Source organism: Podarcis melisellensis, assembly GCF_964234715.1.
Source record: "Podarcis melisellensis genome assembly, chromosome: 12".
Lineage (NCBI taxonomy): Eukaryota > Metazoa > Chordata > Lepidosauria > Squamata > Lacertidae > Podarcis > Podarcis melisellensis.
Genome location: NC_138544.1, coordinates 15,382,078 through 15,403,070, shown reverse-complemented (window position 1 = coordinate 15,403,070; position 20,993 = coordinate 15,382,078). Strand labels below are relative to the sequence as shown.

Sequence of the window (20,993 nt, the reverse complement as noted above, 5' to 3'; positions counted from 1 at the left end):
AAATTGCTAGGGGGAAATGCTTCAAGGAAAAGATCCAAAACAGTCCCATAAGACATTGACAGGATGCTATATGGATAGATTTTCAGGTGAACCAAAGAGAGGTTAATATCCTGTTTCTGCTTTATAATTGCCTCTGGTCTATTTTTTGGGATTCCTGCAACATGTTTAAGTTTTCACACTGCCAGCTATACGAGGGAGTTCTGCTCTGGATCATTATTGAGTAGAATTTCAACCCTGTGGGGTAGGCTGAGAGAGAGAGAGACTGGCTCAATCTTGCACAGTGGGCTTCATGGTTGAGCAGGGGCGATGGTGATGTATTAGTGCTTTTCAGCAGTGCACTCAGCTCTGCACATGGCTGTGTTTCCTTTTGGCGTCAGTTTTGTAATGCTATTCTGCTGGTCCCGTGGGTTACCCGAGAGGCGAGGCCCAAGTCCGGTCCATGGTCAGAGGTGCAATGTGGAGGCAGTCCGTAGTAGCTGAAGCTGGGTGCAGGGCAGGGAGTCGGGTGAAGTCGGGAACAGGCATGCGAGCAGAGAGCCAGGGCAGGTCAGGAGCTCAGGCAGGAAAGCAGGACAGGGTTCAGGCAGGAACTAGCAACCAGCAATGTTGCTCCCACAACATGGAACTGGGGCTGGCTGGCTTTTATCTGCCCCGAGGCATAGGGCGGCCCCGATCCTCTGGTGACTCGCCTCTCCTGGCCTGCAGGTGAGCACTCCTCCTGCAGGAACTTAGTTCCCTCTGCCTCTCTGCCCTGAGCCTCTGCTGCTCAGGAGAGGCTGGAGGGTTACCGGACCCAGAGGCAACCTCAGTTTCCTCTGACAGGGTTGAGAGTGGAGCACTTGCAGGCAATGGGTCTGCTCAGGAGCCAGAGCAGACTCAGCTGGTGCCTGCACTTGAGGATCCAGCACAGGTGAGGACCCTTCAGGCTCATGCCCCAGCCCCGGCTCAGCTGGTTCTGGAGGCAGGGAATCCTGTGCAGGCTGGGATCCCTGAGGTTCAGCATCCGAGTCCAAATCCCAGGCCATCACAGCTATCTTTGTTGTGGCCATCTCTCATCCATATGTGTTCATGTTTTTCTGCTAACAGCCTGCAAAGAGAAGAAAGCTGACGTTCTGTTTCTGGTGGATAGCTCCAGCAGTCTAGGCCCTGAGAACTTTGTGAAAATGAAGGACTTCATGATGGACCTAGTGAACAAATCTGACATTGGTCCCGACAGAGTGCACATTGGTGCTGTGCAGTTCAGTGGCAGAAGCCAAGAAGAATTCCGTCTCAACCAGTACTCATCGAAGAGAGACATCGTTGGTGCTATTGGGAGAATGTCTCCTATGGGACAGAACACACTCACAGGGGAAGCATTACGATTCGTGTCCGATTATTTTAAGCCCACCAAAGGGGCACGGCCCCATGTCAAGAAAATTCTGATTCTGATCACCAATGGGGAAGCGCAGGATGAGGTGAGAGGACCTGCAGAAGCTTTAAGAGAGCAAAGTGTTGTCATCTACTCCTTGGGGGTGTTCAGTGCAAATAAAACTCAGCTGGTGGAGATAAGTGGAAAGCCTGAAATGGTGTTTTATGTGGAGGACTTCGACGTTCTGAAGCACTTAGAACGTGAGATCCTCTTTGGAATATGCAGTCCGTACGACGGTGAGTGTGCAGCAGCTTTCTTATTTAAAAAGTTTTTCTACTTTTTCAAGTTTATGCATTTCATTAGTTTTACAATCAATTTAACATTTCAGAGTTTGATTTCCTTCCCCCTCTTTCTGCGGTTCCTTAATTATTATTTTTTTAAAATATTCTGCATATCTGAATTCATTGAATTTGCTCGTTTTATTATCTACTTTAAATATATACTCTTATGAAATTGCAGGTTATTACAATAATCCTGCCACTGTTTTTATCTGTTTCCAGTTGGCTTGTAAATATTCAATAAACCATTTCCATTCTTTTATAAAATGGTTTGTTCGCTTGATTTCCTATTCTTCTGGTAAGTTTCGCCATTTCTGCATATTCCGCAAGTTTTTGTATCCATTCTTCCTTTACTGCGACTTCTGCTTCTTTCCACTTCTATTCCACTGCAGTAGCATACATAAATAAATTTCCATACAATTTAGGTAGTTCTGTCCCTATAATTCCCCAAAGAAAAGCTGGAGATTTTTTTAAAAAGTGATTTTAAATACATCCTTTTCAATTCATTGCATATCATTTCCCAGCAAGCTTTAACCTTACTACAAGACCACCACATATGATAAAAAGAACCTTCTTTCTCTTTACATTTCCAACACTTGTTTGATTTAGATTTATACATTTTTGCCAGTATACTCAGTGTTAGATACCAATGATACAGCGTTTTCATATAATTTTATCTAAGGCCATAACATGCTGTAAATTTCATATCCATATTCCACAATCGTTCCCGTGCTTCCTTGTCTATATTATGACCGATATCTATTGCCCAGTGTATCATTGAGGATTTTACTTTGTCTCTCATTCCAATAATACTTTATACATTTTAGACAACAGAGTGTACAGCAGCTTTCAATGAATACACCAATCTGTATGTATATTGGCATGGTTTCAGATGGCACCTTTCCAGAATCACACAGCGCAGAAAGAGTTTTGAAGGTTTTTCTGGCCTCTTGAGTTGGAAGGAGGGAAGTCACTGTAGCACTGAGCTGTAGTAACTCTGCTCATTTTGTCATCTATCACACTGAAGGAAAGTCCCTTCAGAATATTTCCCCTTGTCCTCTTATTCCTTCTCTATTTTTCGCCCTATGGCTTTGTACTGATGTTACTGACAGTACAGGTGAAAAGGAGATCACCATGCGGTTTCGTGGTGCATCTTTGCTTTCTCAGGACCCTTGGCACAGGTGGAAGGATGAGAATTGCTATCAAACCCAACCTACCTATTCATAGGGACGCGGGTGGCGTTGTGGGTTAAACCACAGAGCCTAGGACTTGCCAATCTGAAGGTCGGCGGTTCGAATCCCCTCAACGGAGTGAGCTCCCATTGCTCGGTCCCTGCTCCTGCCAACCTAACAGTTCGAAAGCATGTCAAAGTGCAAGTAGATAAATAGGTACCACTCCAGCGGGAAGGTAAACGGTGTTTCCGTGCGCTGCTCTGGTTCGCCAGAAGCGGCTTAGTCATGCTGGCCACGTGACCCGGAAGCTGTCTGTGGACAAACGCTGGCTCCCTCGGCCTATAGAGTGAGATGAGCGCGCAACCCCAGAGTCGGTCCCTTTACCTTTACTTTACCTATTCATAAACCATAGAATCATAGCAACGTAGAGTTTGAAGGGACCGTGAGGGTCATCTAGTCCAACCTCCTGCAATTCAGGAATCATTTGCCCAATGTGGGGCTTTACCCTGAGATTAAGAGTCTCATGCTCTACCGACTGAGCTATCCCAGCTGTCAGTTATAGCACTGCAAGTGTTCATGGAACAGCACTTGCAGCTATTTAATTTCCTCTCCCGGTTCTTTGGATCCAACCCTTTACTGCTGCAGATAAAGCTGTCTTGTTAAACTAAAACACATGGTGCGGAAGAGAGGGCTTATTTTATAAAGTCTCCTTTGAGAGACATAAACACAACCACATGTAAGGAAGAATAAGGAACATGTTAGAACATCGAGCCACTTTGATAAGGCCCAGATGATAAATGTAGACATAATGTAAGAATTCGAATGGTGTTAATAGCCCTATTAGGGAACAGGTTTAGCCGAGACAAAACCTTATATTTCAAGCCTTAATAAAGGTGTTGGCTCATGTCAAAATGTTGGTTCAGAAGAGAGTCCCTATAAATTATTCCTGTGGCCAAGATCATAATATGGGAAAGATTTGTGCTCATATCTGCTCAATGTTCAAGGTTAGGTAAGCAAACAAGTCCCATACTTATCAGGGACTGTTATTTCCAGTGTTTATTCCCCCCTTTTTTTAATGGGAACAATCCTGTGAATTCAGATGATAAGAGGAAGCCTGTTGGTTCTGTAAGATAATAAATTAGTTCAAGTTTTCTAAAAGCTTTGAGGACCACTTTCGGAGAGGATTAGAGGCAGCGTAAAAAGTCCTCTGCATTCAACTTCAGCTTCGAACCATCTAAGGTTGCCTTGTGCCCTAGTGACTGAATTCCCCCTAATCTCAGTGTGTCTCCTCTGTCAGGAGCTCAGCCATCATGGAGCAGGAATTCTAACATCCTCTCCAACCTACCATATCCCATCATGCCCTAGGCTAGGGATGCCCTTCATTGCAAGCATTCTGGTGACTCTAGTTGATTAAGAAATTAGATATCATAATAAAAGAATCAGTGGACACACTGATATTCTTTAAGGGTACTCAGAATTTATCATCCAAAACAGGTATGTCCATCTGCCTCCCAGCAGTCCTGGCATAAGGCTTTGACATACAACTGTGTATATTTGTAGCTTTAAATTGCATGACCTTAAATAGCGTGTTTGATGAAGATCTTGGAATAGCTTGCAACTAAACTAGCAAGTCTTGTTTGCAGTTAAGGATGGAGGAGAAATTCACTTCACATTTGAATGCAACCTTACCTAATTTGCACTTCCTGAAGCAAAAGGAGAGCTGAAATGCAGCAATCCCTCAAAAGTGCCACTTCTCTGAATTTTGCAATCCTGCAGCCAAGAATGTGTCCAAAAATGCACATGTAAAGTATGCATACAAATCCATATATTACTGAAGATAACATACAAAGTGCATCATAGCAGGGGATACGTTGCTTGTGAAAACATGTATATTACTCAAAGCTGCATATAAAATGTGTTTCTTATGAGAAATTCGTGCAAAAATGTTGATGAATTTTCCGGGTGATTGTAGCAACTAAAATTCACAAATTGTTGCAGAAATGTGGAGTCTAACTTTGTAAACATGAGAAACCACGAGAATTGAAAGTGACAAATTTCTCCACCCCTACCTGCAACAAAGGGAAACTGCTATGAAGATTTGTCTGAGGCACACATTAGTGACCAATTCTCACTGTTATTCTTTCAGAGTGCAGGAGAATCGAGCGCCTAGATATTGTTTTCGTCATTGATGGTTCTGGAAGCATCGATCCCAGAGAATACGACATTATGAAAGACTTCATGATTGCTTTGGTGAAGAAATCGGATGTCAGCCAGGACCGAGTTCAGTTTGGAGCTGTCAAATATTCTGCCGAGCCACAAACCTTTTTCTTTCTCAACACCTACAGCACGAAATCGGAAATCATTAAGGCTATCCAGAATGATAAGCCTATTGGGACAACGACCTACACAGCCAAGGCTCTGAGGTATTCAGAAGGCCTTTTCTCAGAGGAGCATGGGAGCCGCAAGCGCCGCAGTGTCCCCCAGGTTCTTATAGTGATAACCGACGGGGACTCCCATGATGCAGCAGAACTTGATGAAGTGTCCAGGAAACTCAGGGCACATGGCATTGTCATCTATGCCATCGGGATAGAAAGAGCCAAGCCTGGGGAGCTCTTGACCATGGCAGGATCAGAAGACAAATACTTCTACGTCAATTCGTTTGAAGGACTGAAACACCTGTATCCCAAATTGTCTGACAATATATGCAGTGTTTCAAAACCAGGTAGGTAGCTGTATCATCATCAACATCATTGTTTTAGTTTTTAATTTTTTTTTATTAAGTACAAATTAGAAAACATACATATTTACAACAAAAGAAAATACAAAAGAAAAAGAAAATACATATAACCAAGGGGAAAAATTAGAGAATACTTTGTCTCTTTTCATATTTACAGTTATTTATACCTCTATAAAAGGCTATTCACAATAAAGGAGTGAAATGAAAGATATCAGGAAAAAAGAAAAAAAAGAACAAGGAAAAAATTAAGAAGTAAAAGAAAAGGTGAACATTTTTTATTAAAGTAGAGAAGTATTCACTATACATAGCCGTTTCCCATCTATATTTATATTCAGTTGTATAATTTCATCTTGTCCTTATCTACCTTAAAAAGTGTTGTTGTTTTTTAAAAGACTTCCACTGTTTGCCTCACGCGTTTTTAATAATCCGTTTGTCAGATTCTCTGTTCTTCATATGAAGAACATCATCATTATCATTGTTATTTCTCACCTTTCCTTCATTGAGCTCAAGGTGGCGTACAGTGGTGCCCCGCAAGACAAATGCCTCGCAAGACGGAAAACCCGCTAGACGAAAGGGTTTTCCGTTTTGGAGGCGCTTCGCAAAACGACTTTCCCCATGGGGTTGCTTCGCAAGACGAAAAAATCTTGCGAGTTCCCGTGGGTTTTTTCCGCTTTTTTTCACTCCCCCCCTTTTCCTAAGCCGCTAAGCCGCTTAACAGCTGATCCGCTGATAAGCCGCTTAACAGCTGATCGCTAAAAGCCGCTAAACCGCTAATAGCGCTAATCCGCTAAGCTGTCAATGGGCTTGCTTCGCAAGACGAAAAAACCGCTAGACGAAGAGAATCGCGGAACGGATTAATTTCGTCTTGCGAGGCACCACTGTATATGGTTCTCTTGCTTTCCATTCTATCCTCACAACAACTTGTGAGGAGAGACAGAGAGCAACCCAAGGCAATCCACTGAGCTTCATGACTGAATCTTTAACTTTTTTCTCTCAGGGCCCCAGCCCAACACTCTAACCGCTCCAACACATTGGCCAAAGCGTCTTCCTTTAGATCAAAGTGATAAAGAAGATTCCCTCCCCCAAAAACCCACATAAAAATACGTCACTTTTTAGTTTCAAGGGCTAATCCACAAACCAGTGAAGATGGCGCACAGAATCAGCTAAATTGAAATATTCCAATTCTCAGTGCAATCCTAGTCATGTTTACTCAAAGGTGAGTCTTCCTTTGTACAACGAGGGTTGCACCTATTTAGAATTGCATAATATTACTCGCTGAAACTGAGAGCCAGTGTGGTGTAGTGGTTAAGAGGGGTAGACTCGTAATCTGGGGAACCGGGTTCGCGTCTCCGCTCCTCCACATGCAGCTGCTGGGTGACCTTGGGCCAGTCACACTTCTCTGAAGTCTCTCAGCCCCACTCACCTCACAGAGTGTTTGTTGTGGGGGAGGAAGGGAAAGGAGAATATTAGCCGCTTTGTGACTTATTTGGGTAGTGATAAAGCGGGATATCAAATCCAAACTCCTCCCCTTCTTCTTCTTCTTCTTCTTCTTCTTCTTCTTCTTCTTCTTCTTCTTCTTCTTCTCCTCCTCCTTCTTCAACGCTGCTCTGTATTGTGCTGCTTGTATTTTCCATTTAGTTGTGCTGTGGTACCTTGGTTGTCGAACAGCTTGGCTCCCAAACAAATTGGCTCCTGAATGCTGCCAACCCGGAAGTGTGCATTCTGATTTGCGAACTTTTTCAGAAGCTGAACGTCTGACGTGATTTCTGTGGCTTCCGACTGACTGCAGGAAGCTCCTGCAGCCAACTGGAAGCTGCACCTTGGTTTTCAAACGGTTCCAGGAGTCGAACAGACCCCCGGAATGGATTAAGTCCGACAACCAAGGTACCACTGTATACCCAAAGATAAAGGGTGCTCTCCAATATTAGTCTCATGCCGAATAGGCCCATTGAAATCAGTGCATTTAAGATAAGTCCGTTGGTTTCAATGGATCAAGTCTAGAACTTAATTGGACATTGCACACAATATGCTTCCTTACATTCACGGGGATGCAGCCATTTTGCAGGATTACAGGGGTTAGTTGAGTTAGTTGAAACACTTGTATGTCATCTGACAGTGGAGTCTAAGGTTCCATCTAGACAATTGCGTTATTTTGTTCCTCTAATCATAGCCAATGCAGAAAGTGTGAGCCAGAAACCCCTGAGGGGGAAATTCATATCTCCTTGTGAGTGTACTTCCTTAGGGACTGAAAGCATCCTTCACAATTAAGGTGATGTAGCAAAATACCTATAGGAATATGAGCTAACACACAGCCAGGAATGTCAAAGTGTGTGTGTGTGTTATTACATTATTCTCCTAAACCTGTTTCCCCTTCGTGTTCTCTCTTATTTTGAGATGCCCTGGTCTACGAATATAACTGTCAGGTGCTGGTGTGGTTGCTCGGGAGCAAACAGGCAAGACTCCAACTTGTCTTTTCCAGGTTTTATTATCTGTACAAACTATTTACAGTGCAGAGCGTCGCAAGTCCATGTCTGCTCAGTCGCTAGCAGAATCTGGGAGTGGGCGGTCCTTATACCTTCCCCAGCATAACAGCTGTGTGACCCCCAACCTTCTCCTCCTCTCTCTGCGCCAAAGACTACTGTGCAGAATGGGCACTGGCAAAGGGGGACTCGCCTCCCCTCCGCTTTGCTCAGCCTCGGTGTTGAGGCTCTCCCTAGCATCTTCTGATCCTTGCACCCCCTCCCCACTGGAGGTGGGGCTTCCCTCTTCGCCAGAGGAAGAATTGCTTCACAAGATCTTCAGAGGCTCCCTGTAACACAACTGCCCTTCCACCTCTTCCCTCTGAGCTGATGGCAGTTCCCTGACAATAACCTATTTTGTTCTCCGCTCCCACTTCTCCCTTGCAGAATGTGGAATTCCGGCAGATCTTGTATTCCTGATTGACGGCTCTAACAGCATAAGCGACAGCGACTTCAACAAGATGAAGAGTTTTTTGCAAGACGTGGTTCATCCCTTTGACACCGGCCACAACGTGCAAGTTGGTATCGCTCAGTACAGTGACAGGTATAGGGAAGAATTCAGCCTGGATATTTTCCCAGTCAAATCAGAACTTGAAACAAAAATCGGACGCATCCGACAGATGGAAGGACTCCAGACCTACATCGGTGCCGCTCTCAGGAGGGTGAAGCACTACTTTACACCAGAAGGTGGCAGCAGAGTAAACGAAAACATCCAACAGATTTTGCTGGTGATCACAGATGGCCGGTCACATGACAAAGTTGTGAAAGCATCCGAAGATCTGAGAAAGAGAGGTGTTGACATATATGCCATAGGAGTAGGGAAAATCGACCATTTGCAGCTTAGTCAGATAGCTGGCTCCTCAGATAGGAAATACACAGTTGATAATTTCAGCGAACTGAAGGTAATTAAAAAAAGACTAGTTGATGATATTTGTGAGGAAGAAAATAAAGCAAGTAAGTATCCCCACTTCAAGAATTCAAGTAAATCCCCTAATCTTGGGGCCTCGGGGAAAGTGGGATATATGGTGGTCCATCCCTCAATCTAATCCAGGCACCCCCAAACTTGGCCCTCCCACTGTTTTGGGACTACAACTCCCATCATCCTTAGCTAACAGGACCAGTGGTCAGGGATGGTGGGAATTGTAGTCCCCAAACAGCCAGAGGGCTGAGTTTGAGGGTGCCTGATCTAACCACTGGTGTCCATGTACCTGATTCTAAATGCTAAAAGTTAGATACAATGGTACCTTAGCTTTTGAGCATCTTGGAAGTTGAACGTTTCAGTTTTTGAACGCCAAAAACCCAGAAGTAAACACTTGAATTTTCAAATGTGCCTCGGAAGTTGAATGGCCTCCGCTGAGGTACCACGTAATCCGGAACGGATTACGTTCGAAAACCGAGGTACCACTGTGTTAATCAATGTGTGATCCACAAATGTCTTATTGTGGGGGGCATTGAATAAAACTCCCCTCCCCCTGCTCAATGTTATATGTCTCCCCATACCAGAATGCAACTTTGACCCACTGCTTATCAACTCATCTAGATAACTGTCAAGAACCACTTGCAAAGCTAGATGAAATATTTGTCATGGAACAGAGCAACGAAGGATTCATTCGTTCGTTCATTCAGTTGGTCTCATTTTTTTAGTTCTTTTGATATTGATTGTCTCCTAGATCTCCTTTTACAATTGTGGGGTTCCCAGTGATTATTAGCCTCAATCCATATCTCTCTCACCTTCTGTCTTTCACTTTCATTTTCTCCCTTCCAAGTAACTATCCATTGTGTTTAGTAATTTAGTGGTCTTTTCTCCTCTTCATAAAACAGCATGCTTCGTGGATGTTGTTGTGGGAATAGATGTCTCCTCACAAAGTCAAGGTGACCATATATTCCACGGACAGTCGCAGCTGGAAACTTACCTTCCAAAAATTATAAATGCCCTCACATCCTTAACAGGCGTGAGCTGCAATGCAGGGTCACAGTCGCAAACCAGTGTGGCACTGAAGGTGAAAAACACAGAACCGCAGGTGACATCAAAGTTCCAAATTGATAGTGAAAAACTCTTGAACAGTCTTGTGGGCACCACTGTCAAGAATGCATCCCACCTTAATGTAGACTTTTTGGATTCACTTTGGGAAACATTCCAGATCAAATCTGCCGATCGAAGAAAGGTAAGCTCTCCAGCTTCATCCTGACCTACTCAAACCCGACAATATATTGTATAATGTTAATACATTTACAAACCATTGTTGTTGTTTTTACTTTCCTCTAGGTGCTCCTTGTATTTTCGGATGGCCTGGACGACGACGTGGAAATCCTGGAACAGAAATCAGAAGAGCTCAAGAAAAAAGGTATGTGATGAGTTTGATGGAATCAATACGATCGACATATAAAGGCTTGGCGGTGAAAGGAAGTAAGAAATTTCTCGGCATTCAAGAGTCAGGAAACAGAGAATTCAGGAGAGCAAATGTGAGTGACAATTTTGAAAGAGGCGTGGAATTTCTGTAGGATGCGACAATTGACAAGTGTTCCTCAAAACTCTGCGAAAAGGCTGAAGTCTCGTTTATTATTGTGATTACTGATTTATTAAATTTCTACCCACCTTCCTTTAATCATGGAACTCAAGGCGTCAGATGGTCCCCCCATCCAGACACTGACTAGACCCAAACCTCTGCAGATTCAGTAAGGCGGTTGCATCCTGTGACCTCAGATCAGGCCCTGGTCCCTTAGAAATATGAGTAGCCAAACAAACCCCTGTGTTGCAAAGAGAACTTCAGCAATGTCTAGGCAACACAATTACCATGTACATACCGAATAGACAATCTTTATGGAATACCTTCAGACCATAACAAGTACAAAATGAAATCTTTAGTCTCAAAGTCTCTGGAAGTCTTGAAATGAAACGAGGTACCAGACTTTGTACGATGAAAGACAAGCTGTGAAGCTTTGTGTATTCAGCAAATATGATGTCCAACACTGAACAGTGATTCCGGATATAGACTACTGTTTCGTAGAATTCTTCGTCAGTGTGGTGGGAGGATATAGAATTGCTTCATAAACCCATTTTATATCTAATGAATGTATGTAAATGAAAATATTAAATGCTGCAGAAGAGTGCTCGTGTAATAATGTAGTCTCTGCTTAATTTAAAGAATTTCAGAAACTTTGAGACTAAAGATTTCATTCTGTACTTCTTATGGTTTGAAGGAATTCTATAAAGATTGTCTATTGTGTATGTACATGGTCATGGTGTTGCCTAGACATTGCTGACCCTTAGAAATATCTTATGCCACATGTTTCTGTTCCATGGCCATAATGCTCCATCTGAGGTTCGAGCTAGATATGGTGAAGAACCCATTTGAGTGTCTACCACCCCACTCACATTTAAAGTCTGTGTACAAGAGAAGAAGAGCATGGGGAAGGACTGGCCAAAACTATTTCCTCTCCCCAGTTGGATGCATTCCACCGCCTGAAGCAAGTTTCTACTAGTTTTTTTGTTGTTGTTGTTTTTTGCTGATAGGAGAAATAAGCAGGGGAAACTGCTTAGAACAGCAGAGCGGTACATCTTTTCTTCTCCTCTCCTTTGTTGTTCATTATTGCAATAGAATTGAAACGATGTGTTCCAAGTGTCCCTGTTTGCCCGGGACATTCACGGAATTACAGAAGCCATCCTGGAATTTGATCCTGGAATCATCATCATCATCATTATTTATGGAATTTATATACCGCCCTATACCCAGAGGTTTCAGGACGGTTCACAGAATAAAATCAAAATATAAAACCACAAAATACGTAATCAAAATAAAAACAAAACCCGATTATTAAGTAGTGGGTGGACATAGCAGACGACACAGAGATTTCTCCAGGTAGTTCTTTATAAGTAAGCTGGAACTGAACTGAACAGCAAACAGCTCAGCCGGCATGCTTTTATAGGCAGCCGGCTGTTAAGATTGTAACAACAACAACCCAGGATTTCCCGCCTAAATTATACTATATACACAATTCCCCCTGGTGGCCAGGGTGAGAACTTCAATACATAACACCGATAACCCCCCACCCCCAATAAAAACACATTTGAAAAGGGCATTGGATCCTCACAATTAACAAACCTGGACAGGAGCCACTCGTTGCAAAGACCACGATCTCAGAAATGTCTGTGGCAATATTTACTGGCAACCAAATTGGTCGGGTGCCTTTCTGATACAAAGACAAAAATAAGAGGGGGGAGTGAATTAGCTTTGGTTGTTCAGCAGATGTAATAATGGTGCTTCACCTTCTGCAAGGGAAAGGCCTGTATCTAATGTTGCAAACGAGTCCTCTTTGCTGAGTTTGATCTTCCTTCTTCTTGGCGCTGTTTCTACTGATGAGCTGGTGGCGCTTCAGGCTGACTCTGGCGGCCCCAAAAGCTGTGCACTTTTTAGTGCAGAGCTCTTGCACAAATCAGCTGGCTTCCATGGCACACATCCCATTTTGTTAGAGTCATATTGAAGGGTATGGTATTCCACTGACTGTCAGTCACTGGAATCACAAGTGCGTGGAGTGTCGTCACACTCAAATTCTGCTTTTTGGCTTCCCACATGCTTCTGGCTGGCCACTGTGAGAAGAAGATGCTGAACTAACATAGGGTTGCCATTAAGTAGTGGGCGGACAAAGCAGATGACACAGAGATTTCTCCAAGTACTGTATTTTTCGCTCTATAAGACACACCAGACCACAAGACGCACCTAGTTTTTGGAGGAGGAAAACAATAAACAATTATTCTGCATCTCAGAAGCCAGAACAGCAAGAGGAATCGCTACACAGTGAAAGCAGCAATCCCTCTTTCTGTTCTGGCTTCTGGGATAGCTGTGCAGCCTGCATTCGCTCCATAAGACGCTCACACATTTCCCCTTACTTTTTAGGACGGAAAAAGTGAGTCTTATAGAGCAAAAAATACGGTAGTTCTTTATAAGTAAGCTGGAACTCAACTGAACAGCAAACAGCTCAGCCAGCCTGCTTTTATAGGCAGTCGGCTGTCAACACTGTAACAACAACAACCAAGGGTTTCCCGCCTAAATTAACTTACGTGGACCTGAGTGAAAACTATATACACAGTACCCCTGGTGGCCAGGGTGAGAACTTCAATACATAACACCTACCATATTTATTTATTTTTGAGGGGGGTGTCGGGTCAAAGTTGTTGGGCATGCCGAAAGACGGTGTTTTGATTTCTAAAACTCCATGTTATACTCTCACAAATCACAATTGACATTTCAAACAGGATTGGATGCACTGATAACTGTCATTCTGGAAGGGGCTGAAAAAATAAACGATCTTCAATATATTGAGTTTGGGAAAGGCTTTGGATACAGGACACAACTGAATATTGGCATGAGAAATATTGCCAGTCATCTGTCCAAGTACGTGGTAAGTAAATCACCAAAGAACCAGCTTACAGATGTTAAATTCTACTTTGTTTGATGGCTCTTTCTGAAACCTTCAAGGCTGAAGCAGGGGGAAGGCAGGCCGGGCTTTTTTTGAAGTGCATGAGACCTAAATCAGCTACTACTAAGGTTGCTTCTGCACTAGAGCTCTGTAATGCTGCTGAAACATTGCTTTTCCATCGCTTCAAAATGAAGGTTATACAAAGGACAGAATATAGTGTTATATTATCCAGCAATGCTACCCTCCGCCTCTACCCTTCTATAATGTCTGCTTAGAAATAAGTTCCATTCTGGAAAAAAATAATTTCCATTGTTACCTGAAAGCTTGAGTTTTCCTATTACATTAAAATAGGTGATAACATTGAAATACAGTGGTACTTCGGGTTAAGTACTTAATTCTTTCCGGAGGTCTGTACTTAACCTGAAACTGTTCTTAATCTGAAGCACCACCTTAGCTAATGGGGCCTCCCACTGCTGCCATGCCGCCAGAGCACGATTTCTGTTCTTATCCTGAAGCAAAGTTCTTAACCTGAAGCACTATTTCTGGGTTTGCGGAGTCTGTAACCTGAAGCGTATGTAACCTGAAGCGTATGTAACCCGAGGTACCACTGTAAAGCAGTACCTTAACACCCCTCTGCCCCTGAAAAACTGAACTATACAAGGGGCAGTTCAGAAGTAATCCACCAGCTATGCTGAACAGGGAAGCAATAAATTAGGCTAAACTTGCAGACAGGAAGTTTTTGATTAAGGGAGCTGTTCCCTTTAAAAGCCTGAAAAGTGTTTTGCAGGTGCCTAATGGCCAGGCTGGTGTTGCTATAGCAAATATATAGTGGCGCCCCGCCTTAAAGGTAAAGGGACCCCTGACCATTAGGTCCAGTTGTGACCGACTCTGGGGTTGCAGCGCTCATCTCGCTTTATTGGCCGACGGAGCAGGCGTACAGCTTCCGGGTCATGTGGCCAGCATGACTAAGCCGCTTCTGGAGAACCAGAGCAGCACACGGAAACGCCGTTTACCTTCCCGCCAGAGCGGTACCTATTTATCTACTTGCACTTGGACGTGCTTTTGAACTGCTAGGTTGGCAGGAGCAGGGACCGAGCAACGGGAGCTCACCCCATCGCGGGGATTCGAACCACCAACCTTCTGATCGGCAAGTCCTAGGCTCTGTGGTTTAACCCACATCGCCACCCCTGTCCCAGCGCCCCTCTTAAATCACTGCAAATCATGGAAAAAATCCAGAGGACAACACAAGAAATGCTTCAGTGCAATTGTTTGATGATGCTGTGTGGTCTCTAGAAACAGACTCTTGAAAAGCAGCCAAACTTGTGAAATTCATTCCAATATTTATTTGTTTAATTTATCTAGAAAATGTATAGAAGTTCTCGATCAAAATGCTTTGCAGGCACAAATAAGACTGGAGAGAAAACACACAACTAAAACCCACCGTTCAATTAAAATGTATAACACATAAAACCAGCATCGTTAAAAACAAATGCATATAAAACTGACATACACAAACTCATCATAATTAAAAACAGATATAAAATAAATAAAGGTTTAGAAGCTGATGTAATACAACTAGAATTGTATTTCTGAATAGGCTTGCTGATGCAAATATGTTTTCAACAGGCATCTAAAACATAGGTAGGGATTTCCAAAGCCCATATTCTGCCTGGCTAAGTAAAGGAAGAAAATCCTTGCAATTGCACAATGGACATTAATGCGGCACTTGCAAAAATGGAACTTCTGCACATCAAAGCAACTGAATAGGTGCATATGGGGGAAGGCAATACCTTCAGCAAATAGTATGACTAACTTTCATTGGGTTGGGGCTAAAACAGCAGCAATGTGATGACAGTTGATAACCGTGCATGATTAAAAACTGTAGGCGAGTCCTGTCATTGTGTCATATTGGTGTAGCAATCCCATACAAATTTGTTCCCAAAGTGTGACAGATTGCACTTCAGAATTCTAAAAGTTCATTCTGTTCTTTCTCTTTTTAATATACATTTTTATTGGTTTTTCTAACATACCATTTCCAACAATCATGTAACATAACTTCTTCTCTTATACAATATTTTAGACTTCCGTCAACTCCTCTGATGATTTTTCATTCTTTATCACTTATTCTGCATTTCTTAATTTCTCTATTACTCTTAATTATCATTAACTCATAACTCTCCTCATAGTCTTTCTTGCAATATTTCAAATAGTCCTCCTTACAGAACTGCTTGCAGACCTACTAGCGTAATCTGTTCATTACAATTACTTTCCAAATAGTTCACATATTTACTCCAGTCTTCTAAGAATCTCTGGTCCCGCAGGTTTCAAACCTTTCCTGCTTATTTATCTAATTCTGCATAGTCCATCAATTTCATCTACCATTCTGCTCTTTCTCAGGCCAATATTGCCGAGCGAACATGTTGCTGTGTGTTTTGCAAATGTGTCGGTGAAGAGGGAGAAGCAGGAGACCCAGGAAGACACGGGATGAAGGCAAGGAATTTGGATTTTAACCGGAGAGGCGCTGTCCTCAAAAGCCTCTGATAGTTTCATGTGCTCTGAAAATGATATTTGGTGTTAATAAGTCTCCTTGATCTCCATTTTAGGGCCTTCAAGGTTTTAGAGGAAGTCCAGGACACTTGGGAGAAGAAGGGGAAGCTGTAAGCTATTAAGTTACATACATTTTTTGGGTGGGGTGGGAGAGTAGAATATTTCCAAATATTGGCCAGAATCCAAAGGGCACGCAACTCTATCTCTGAGTAAAAGGTGCTCTGGGTTTGCCTTGCTGAAACACGAGGCCTCTCCAAGCCCCATGGCAAGACTCTTCTGAAACTTAGATGTCAAAGAGAAAAATAACTACCAGACTTTTAGAAGACATCTGAAGGCAGCCCTGTTTAGGGAAGCTTTTAATATTTGATAGGTTATTGTATTTTTAGTGTTTTGTTGGAAGCCGCCCAGAGTGGCTGGGGAAACCCAGCCAGATGGGCGGGGTATAAATAATAAATTATTATTATTATTATTATTATTATTATTATTATTATTATTATTGGAATTTCAAGGATGGCATGAACGGAGGGTGATGCCTGCTGCCCCCCCAAAAAAAGATTCAACTGAGTGTGCACGGCATCATAGCAGTTTCACTTTTCTCTTGTCCCCTAACTGAAAGGGATACCAATCCCTGCTGTCACAACTTCCCTCTCTTAATGGTCGTGCTTATTTTTGTTGCCAGGGCCCACGAGGGATGCCAGGGCCAGATGGAGAAAGGGGCGACAAGGGTTGCCGTGGTAACCGAGGACCCAAGGCAAGCACCAGCTATAATTTCATTCCTTTCTAACGCATAGCGAAATGTTCCTTCCGATCTTCTTGGGTCCTCAAATTGACACAAGCTCTTCTGATCCTTTGCAGGGGCAGAGAGGAATATTGGGCCGAAAGGTACAGAAAAGTGTTTTTCCTGAATAAGTATGAATGTGTGATGGTGTCTTAAATGAGCATCGCTTGCAAATGGTGGTATGACAGATTTGGTACGATCAAATATGGCCTTCTATCGCTGTTGACTCCATCTAACAAAACCACGGCATGAAACTTAAAAAATGAACCACGCTACTCATAAGTAAGGCTGCAGCCCCTAACTCCACTCACCTGGAAGTAAGCAATACTGAATTCAATAGGTAAAGGCAAAGGTAAAGGACCCCATGATGATTAAGTCATGGTGACTGTCAGGGTTTCTGGGAGAGAGGAGGAGATGACAGAGGAGACGGAGAGCGAGTGGGAGGAGGGGCAGAAGGATGAGGAAGAAGATGACGGAATTCTGAGGGAATCCACGAGTCTGAGCAGCGAGTCAGAGGATTCTCAAAAGGGGGTTACCTTAATCAAGCAAAGGGGAGGAGAAGGGAGAAGCGGAGAGGAGCCCAGTGGAAGACAGAGGAAGCAAGAGACGTCTCAGCCGGAACGGAGTAAAGGGGGTGGAGTCGTCAGCCTCTCGGAGGGAGCAGGATTAGGAGAGAACAGAGAGAGGGGGTTGGAGCAGGGTGTTCAGCCGGAAAGGGTGGAGAGCAGAGCAGGGGGTGGTGTAGCGGTCGAAAGAAAGGTCAGCAGCAACGTACGCGCGCCAAGTTCAAACGTAGAGGCGCGCGGAAGTGGAGAGAGCTCAGGGGAGGAGCCCGGCCCTAAAGCCAGAAAGAGGGGGGAAGAGGCGGCAGAGGATTCAGCCTCAGGCGAGTCACGGAGAGAGGGAACCCAGGGGGGCAGGAAGACCCTGCGGAAAAGAAAGGAGAGGAAGAGGTGGTCTAGAGCCAGGCTATTAAGTTGGTGCGGAAGAGGGGAGGAGTCAGAGGGGACTTCAGCGGTCTAACGTGGCAGACGTACGGCCACAATGCTGAACTGTATGAGAAGCAGGAATCTTCAATAAACTTTTCCTGTAAATAAGCTGCAACGGAGTGAGGTCTCTTGTGAGCTGGGACCAGACCTGGGTGGCCGTGACAGTAAGTCCCCTCTCACAAAGCAAAAAATTTTTTTTTGCGAAGCTCACGAACAGGAGCAGCCATGAGCGCTGAGGAGCAGCTGGTTGCATTGCGGAATCAGGTTACCGCTCTCACATCGGCAGTCATTGCTTCGCAGAAGAAGAATGACGACTTGGAGAAGACGTGCCAGGATTTGCAGGCAAGGTGGGAGCGCGCGGACAAGGCGGGGGCCCCAGGATCCAGAGCGGAGGGCATTGCGCTTGGACGGAGGGGGGGTGCCCTAGTTCCGCATTTTAATGGCAACTTGCAAGACTATCCCAATTTCAGAGCGGACGTTGTATATGCACTGCACTTACTCCGTCACGATTTTAAAGATGAGGAGGAGAGAGTGGGGTTCATTGTTTCGCACCTGCATGGGGAGGCCAGGGCTTGGCTACGCAATTTGTGGCGCGAAGATGGACCGGCCCGTCGCGATTCAACTGCGTTCATCAAAGCGATGGATTCTTGTTTTCAATCCTCTGTGGATGTGGACATTGCGCGCCGTCAAATGCACGGGCTGAGGCAGGGGAAAGCGACTGTGCGCCAATACCACTCTAAATTTTTTGCATTGCTCACCGCCTTAGATTGGCCAAAGGACAGTAAACCGGTCAGAGATCTTTTTTGGGAGGGATTGAGCCCCCCCATCAAGGATGAGATCGCTAGGGGGGACAGACCCCAGACCCTAGAAGACGTGGTGCAACGGGCTTTAGCTCTTGGAATTCGACATGAGGGGCGTCCGTGGCATGAGGAGGACGGGCCCCAAGCGCGTGCGCAAGCAAGGACTCTCCCTTTTGTGCACAGGGACTTCAGCCGTGCGCACCCCTCGCCAATGGGGAAGGACAGAGAGGAGCCAATGGAGATTGGTGGTGCTAGGGCTCAGAAGCCATCCCAGAGCCCTGTCCCTGGTGCAGCCAAAGCGAAGCCTCCTAGAGGAACCAGGAAGTGTTACATCTGTGACAGTGCGCACCATATGGCGAAAGAGTGCCCCCAGAGGCTCCAGAAGCACACTGCAGCGCTGGCAACTGTAACAGCAGAGGTGCAACCAGGGGAGCAGCTTCAGGGAAACGACAGTGCCTGGCTGGAAGCAGAGCTACTGGGGCTCAGCCAGGCGGATCTGTAGACAAGCCCCAGCATCACTGCAGAGCGTGGACCCTTTGCCTCCCAAACCGGCAGTTCTGCTCACAGCAACACTCCAGTTGCCTGATGGGAGACTCCTCGAGGTTCCAATAACGATCGATTCGGGAAGCAACGCCGACTTCATGGGACTGCAGTTCGTTAAGCAGCACAACATGGCGCTCCTGCCTGCGTCGACGCCTCTGAACGTGGTCACGGTGGACGGCAGGAAGTTGCTGGGGGGGCAAGTGGTGCAGCAAACCCCTCCCATGATGATGCAGATTGGCAACCATCGAGAGCTTATTAGTTTCAATGTCACCCACTTATCGGACACACCCATCGTGTTAGGCATGAGTTGGCTGGAGAGGCACAGTCCCGCGGTTGCGTGGTACCAGAGGCAGATCAACTTTTGTTCATCGTATTGTGCTCAGCATTGCTTTCAGACCGATCAGGGAGGAGAAGCTGAGCAGCCATTGCATCTGGGTATGGTGCAAACAGTGCCTCACAAGTACCAGGAATTCTTGGAGGTTTTCTGTGAGAAGGAAGCTGACAAGTTGCCGCCTCATAGACCTTACGACTGCGCGATTGATTTAGTGCCAGGGGCGCAATTGCCTGCTGCCAAGCTGTACTCCATGTCGGAGGACGAAATGCAAGAGCTTCGGGAGTTCATAGACCATAACCTCAAGCGCGGTTTCATCCAGGAATCTAAAGCAGCGGGAGGCAGCCCTGTTTTCTTTGTGAAGAAGAAGGACACGCCCCAAAAAAGGCTTATAGTGGATTACAGGTTCATCAACAGCTTGACTAAGCCCAAAGCTTTCCCCATGCCCAAGATTGACGACCTTTTAGCGACCGTCAGGAGGGGCAAGATTTTCACCAAGCTGGACCTACGTGGAGCTTACAATCTCATCCGCATCCGGAAAGGAGATGAGTGGAAGACCGCCATGTTCACCCCTCTGGGCACATACGAATACAGAGTCATGCCTTTCGGCCTCCAAAATGGCAGCCACGTTTTTCAAGCATTTATGCACCACGTGCTAGCAGGTCTCCTCTACAAAAAGTGTGTCTGCTTTCTCGACGATATCCTGATTTTCTCGGAATCGCCGGAGGATCACGATAAGGACGTGAGGGAGGTCCTGCAGAGGCTGAAGGAACACAGGCTGTACGCCAAGTTGGAAAAGTGCCAGTTTGATGTCTGAGAGGTTGATTTCCTTGGCTACAAGTTGTCCGACGAGGGACTGGCCATGGACAGGGCTAAGGTTCAAGCGCTGTTGGACTGGAAAAGCCCTCGAAATCGGAAAGAGGTCCAGAGGTTCATCGGCTTTGCCAATTTTTACCGCAAGTTTATTAAAGGTTTTGCGAACGCGACGGCGGCGATCACTGACACCCTCAGTTCCAAGAAGAAGAAGTTCGTCTGGACCGAACAAGCGGAGCGGTCCTTCCGGACGCTTAAAGGTCTTTTCGCCTCCGAAGAGCAGCTGCTCCACGTGAATCCCGGCAGACCCATGCGGGTAGAGACCGATGCGTCAGATAGAGCGGTTGGGGCCGTTCTTTTGCAAGAGGATTCACAAGGCAACTGGCGACCGGGTGCGTTCTACTCCCGGAAGCTCAGCAAGACGGAGCGCAATTATACCATATGGGACAGGGAGTTGTTGGCCATTCATGCAGCTTTCAAAGCGTGGCGACACTTCTTAATAGGAGCCAAGCACACGGTGCAGGTCCGCACGGATCACAAGAACTTAGAGTATTGGCGGACGGCTAAGTTGCAGACCCAGCGACACATGCGCTGGGCGGAGTTCTTTGCGGACTTCGACTTCAAAATAGAATACATCCCAGGAGACTCCAATGTTATTGC

General features: G+C 45.1%; 1 protein-coding gene across 1 annotated transcript in view; it reads left to right on the top strand.

The window, feature by feature from the left end:
* The window catches only part of LOC309380844 (collagen alpha-6(VI) chain-like), a 71,740-nt gene that overhangs the window by 9,893 nt on the left and 40,854 nt on the right, over positions 1-20,993 (top strand). Inside the window, exons 6-15 of the mRNA XM_081930940.1 lie at positions 1,087-1,644; positions 5,005-5,580; positions 8,502-9,068; positions 9,936-10,279; positions 10,381-10,459; positions 13,369-13,514; positions 15,930-16,022; positions 16,136-16,189; positions 16,759-16,830; positions 16,935-16,961. Coding sequence (XP_081787066.1) covers positions 1,087-1,644; positions 5,005-5,580; positions 8,502-9,068; positions 9,936-10,279; positions 10,381-10,459; positions 13,369-13,514; positions 15,930-16,022; positions 16,136-16,189; positions 16,759-16,830; positions 16,935-16,961 — 2,516 coding nt within the window. The remainder of the gene's footprint in view (positions 1-1,086; positions 1,645-5,004; positions 5,581-8,501; positions 9,069-9,935; positions 10,280-10,380; positions 10,460-13,368; positions 13,515-15,929; positions 16,023-16,135; positions 16,190-16,758; positions 16,831-16,934; positions 16,962-20,993) is intronic.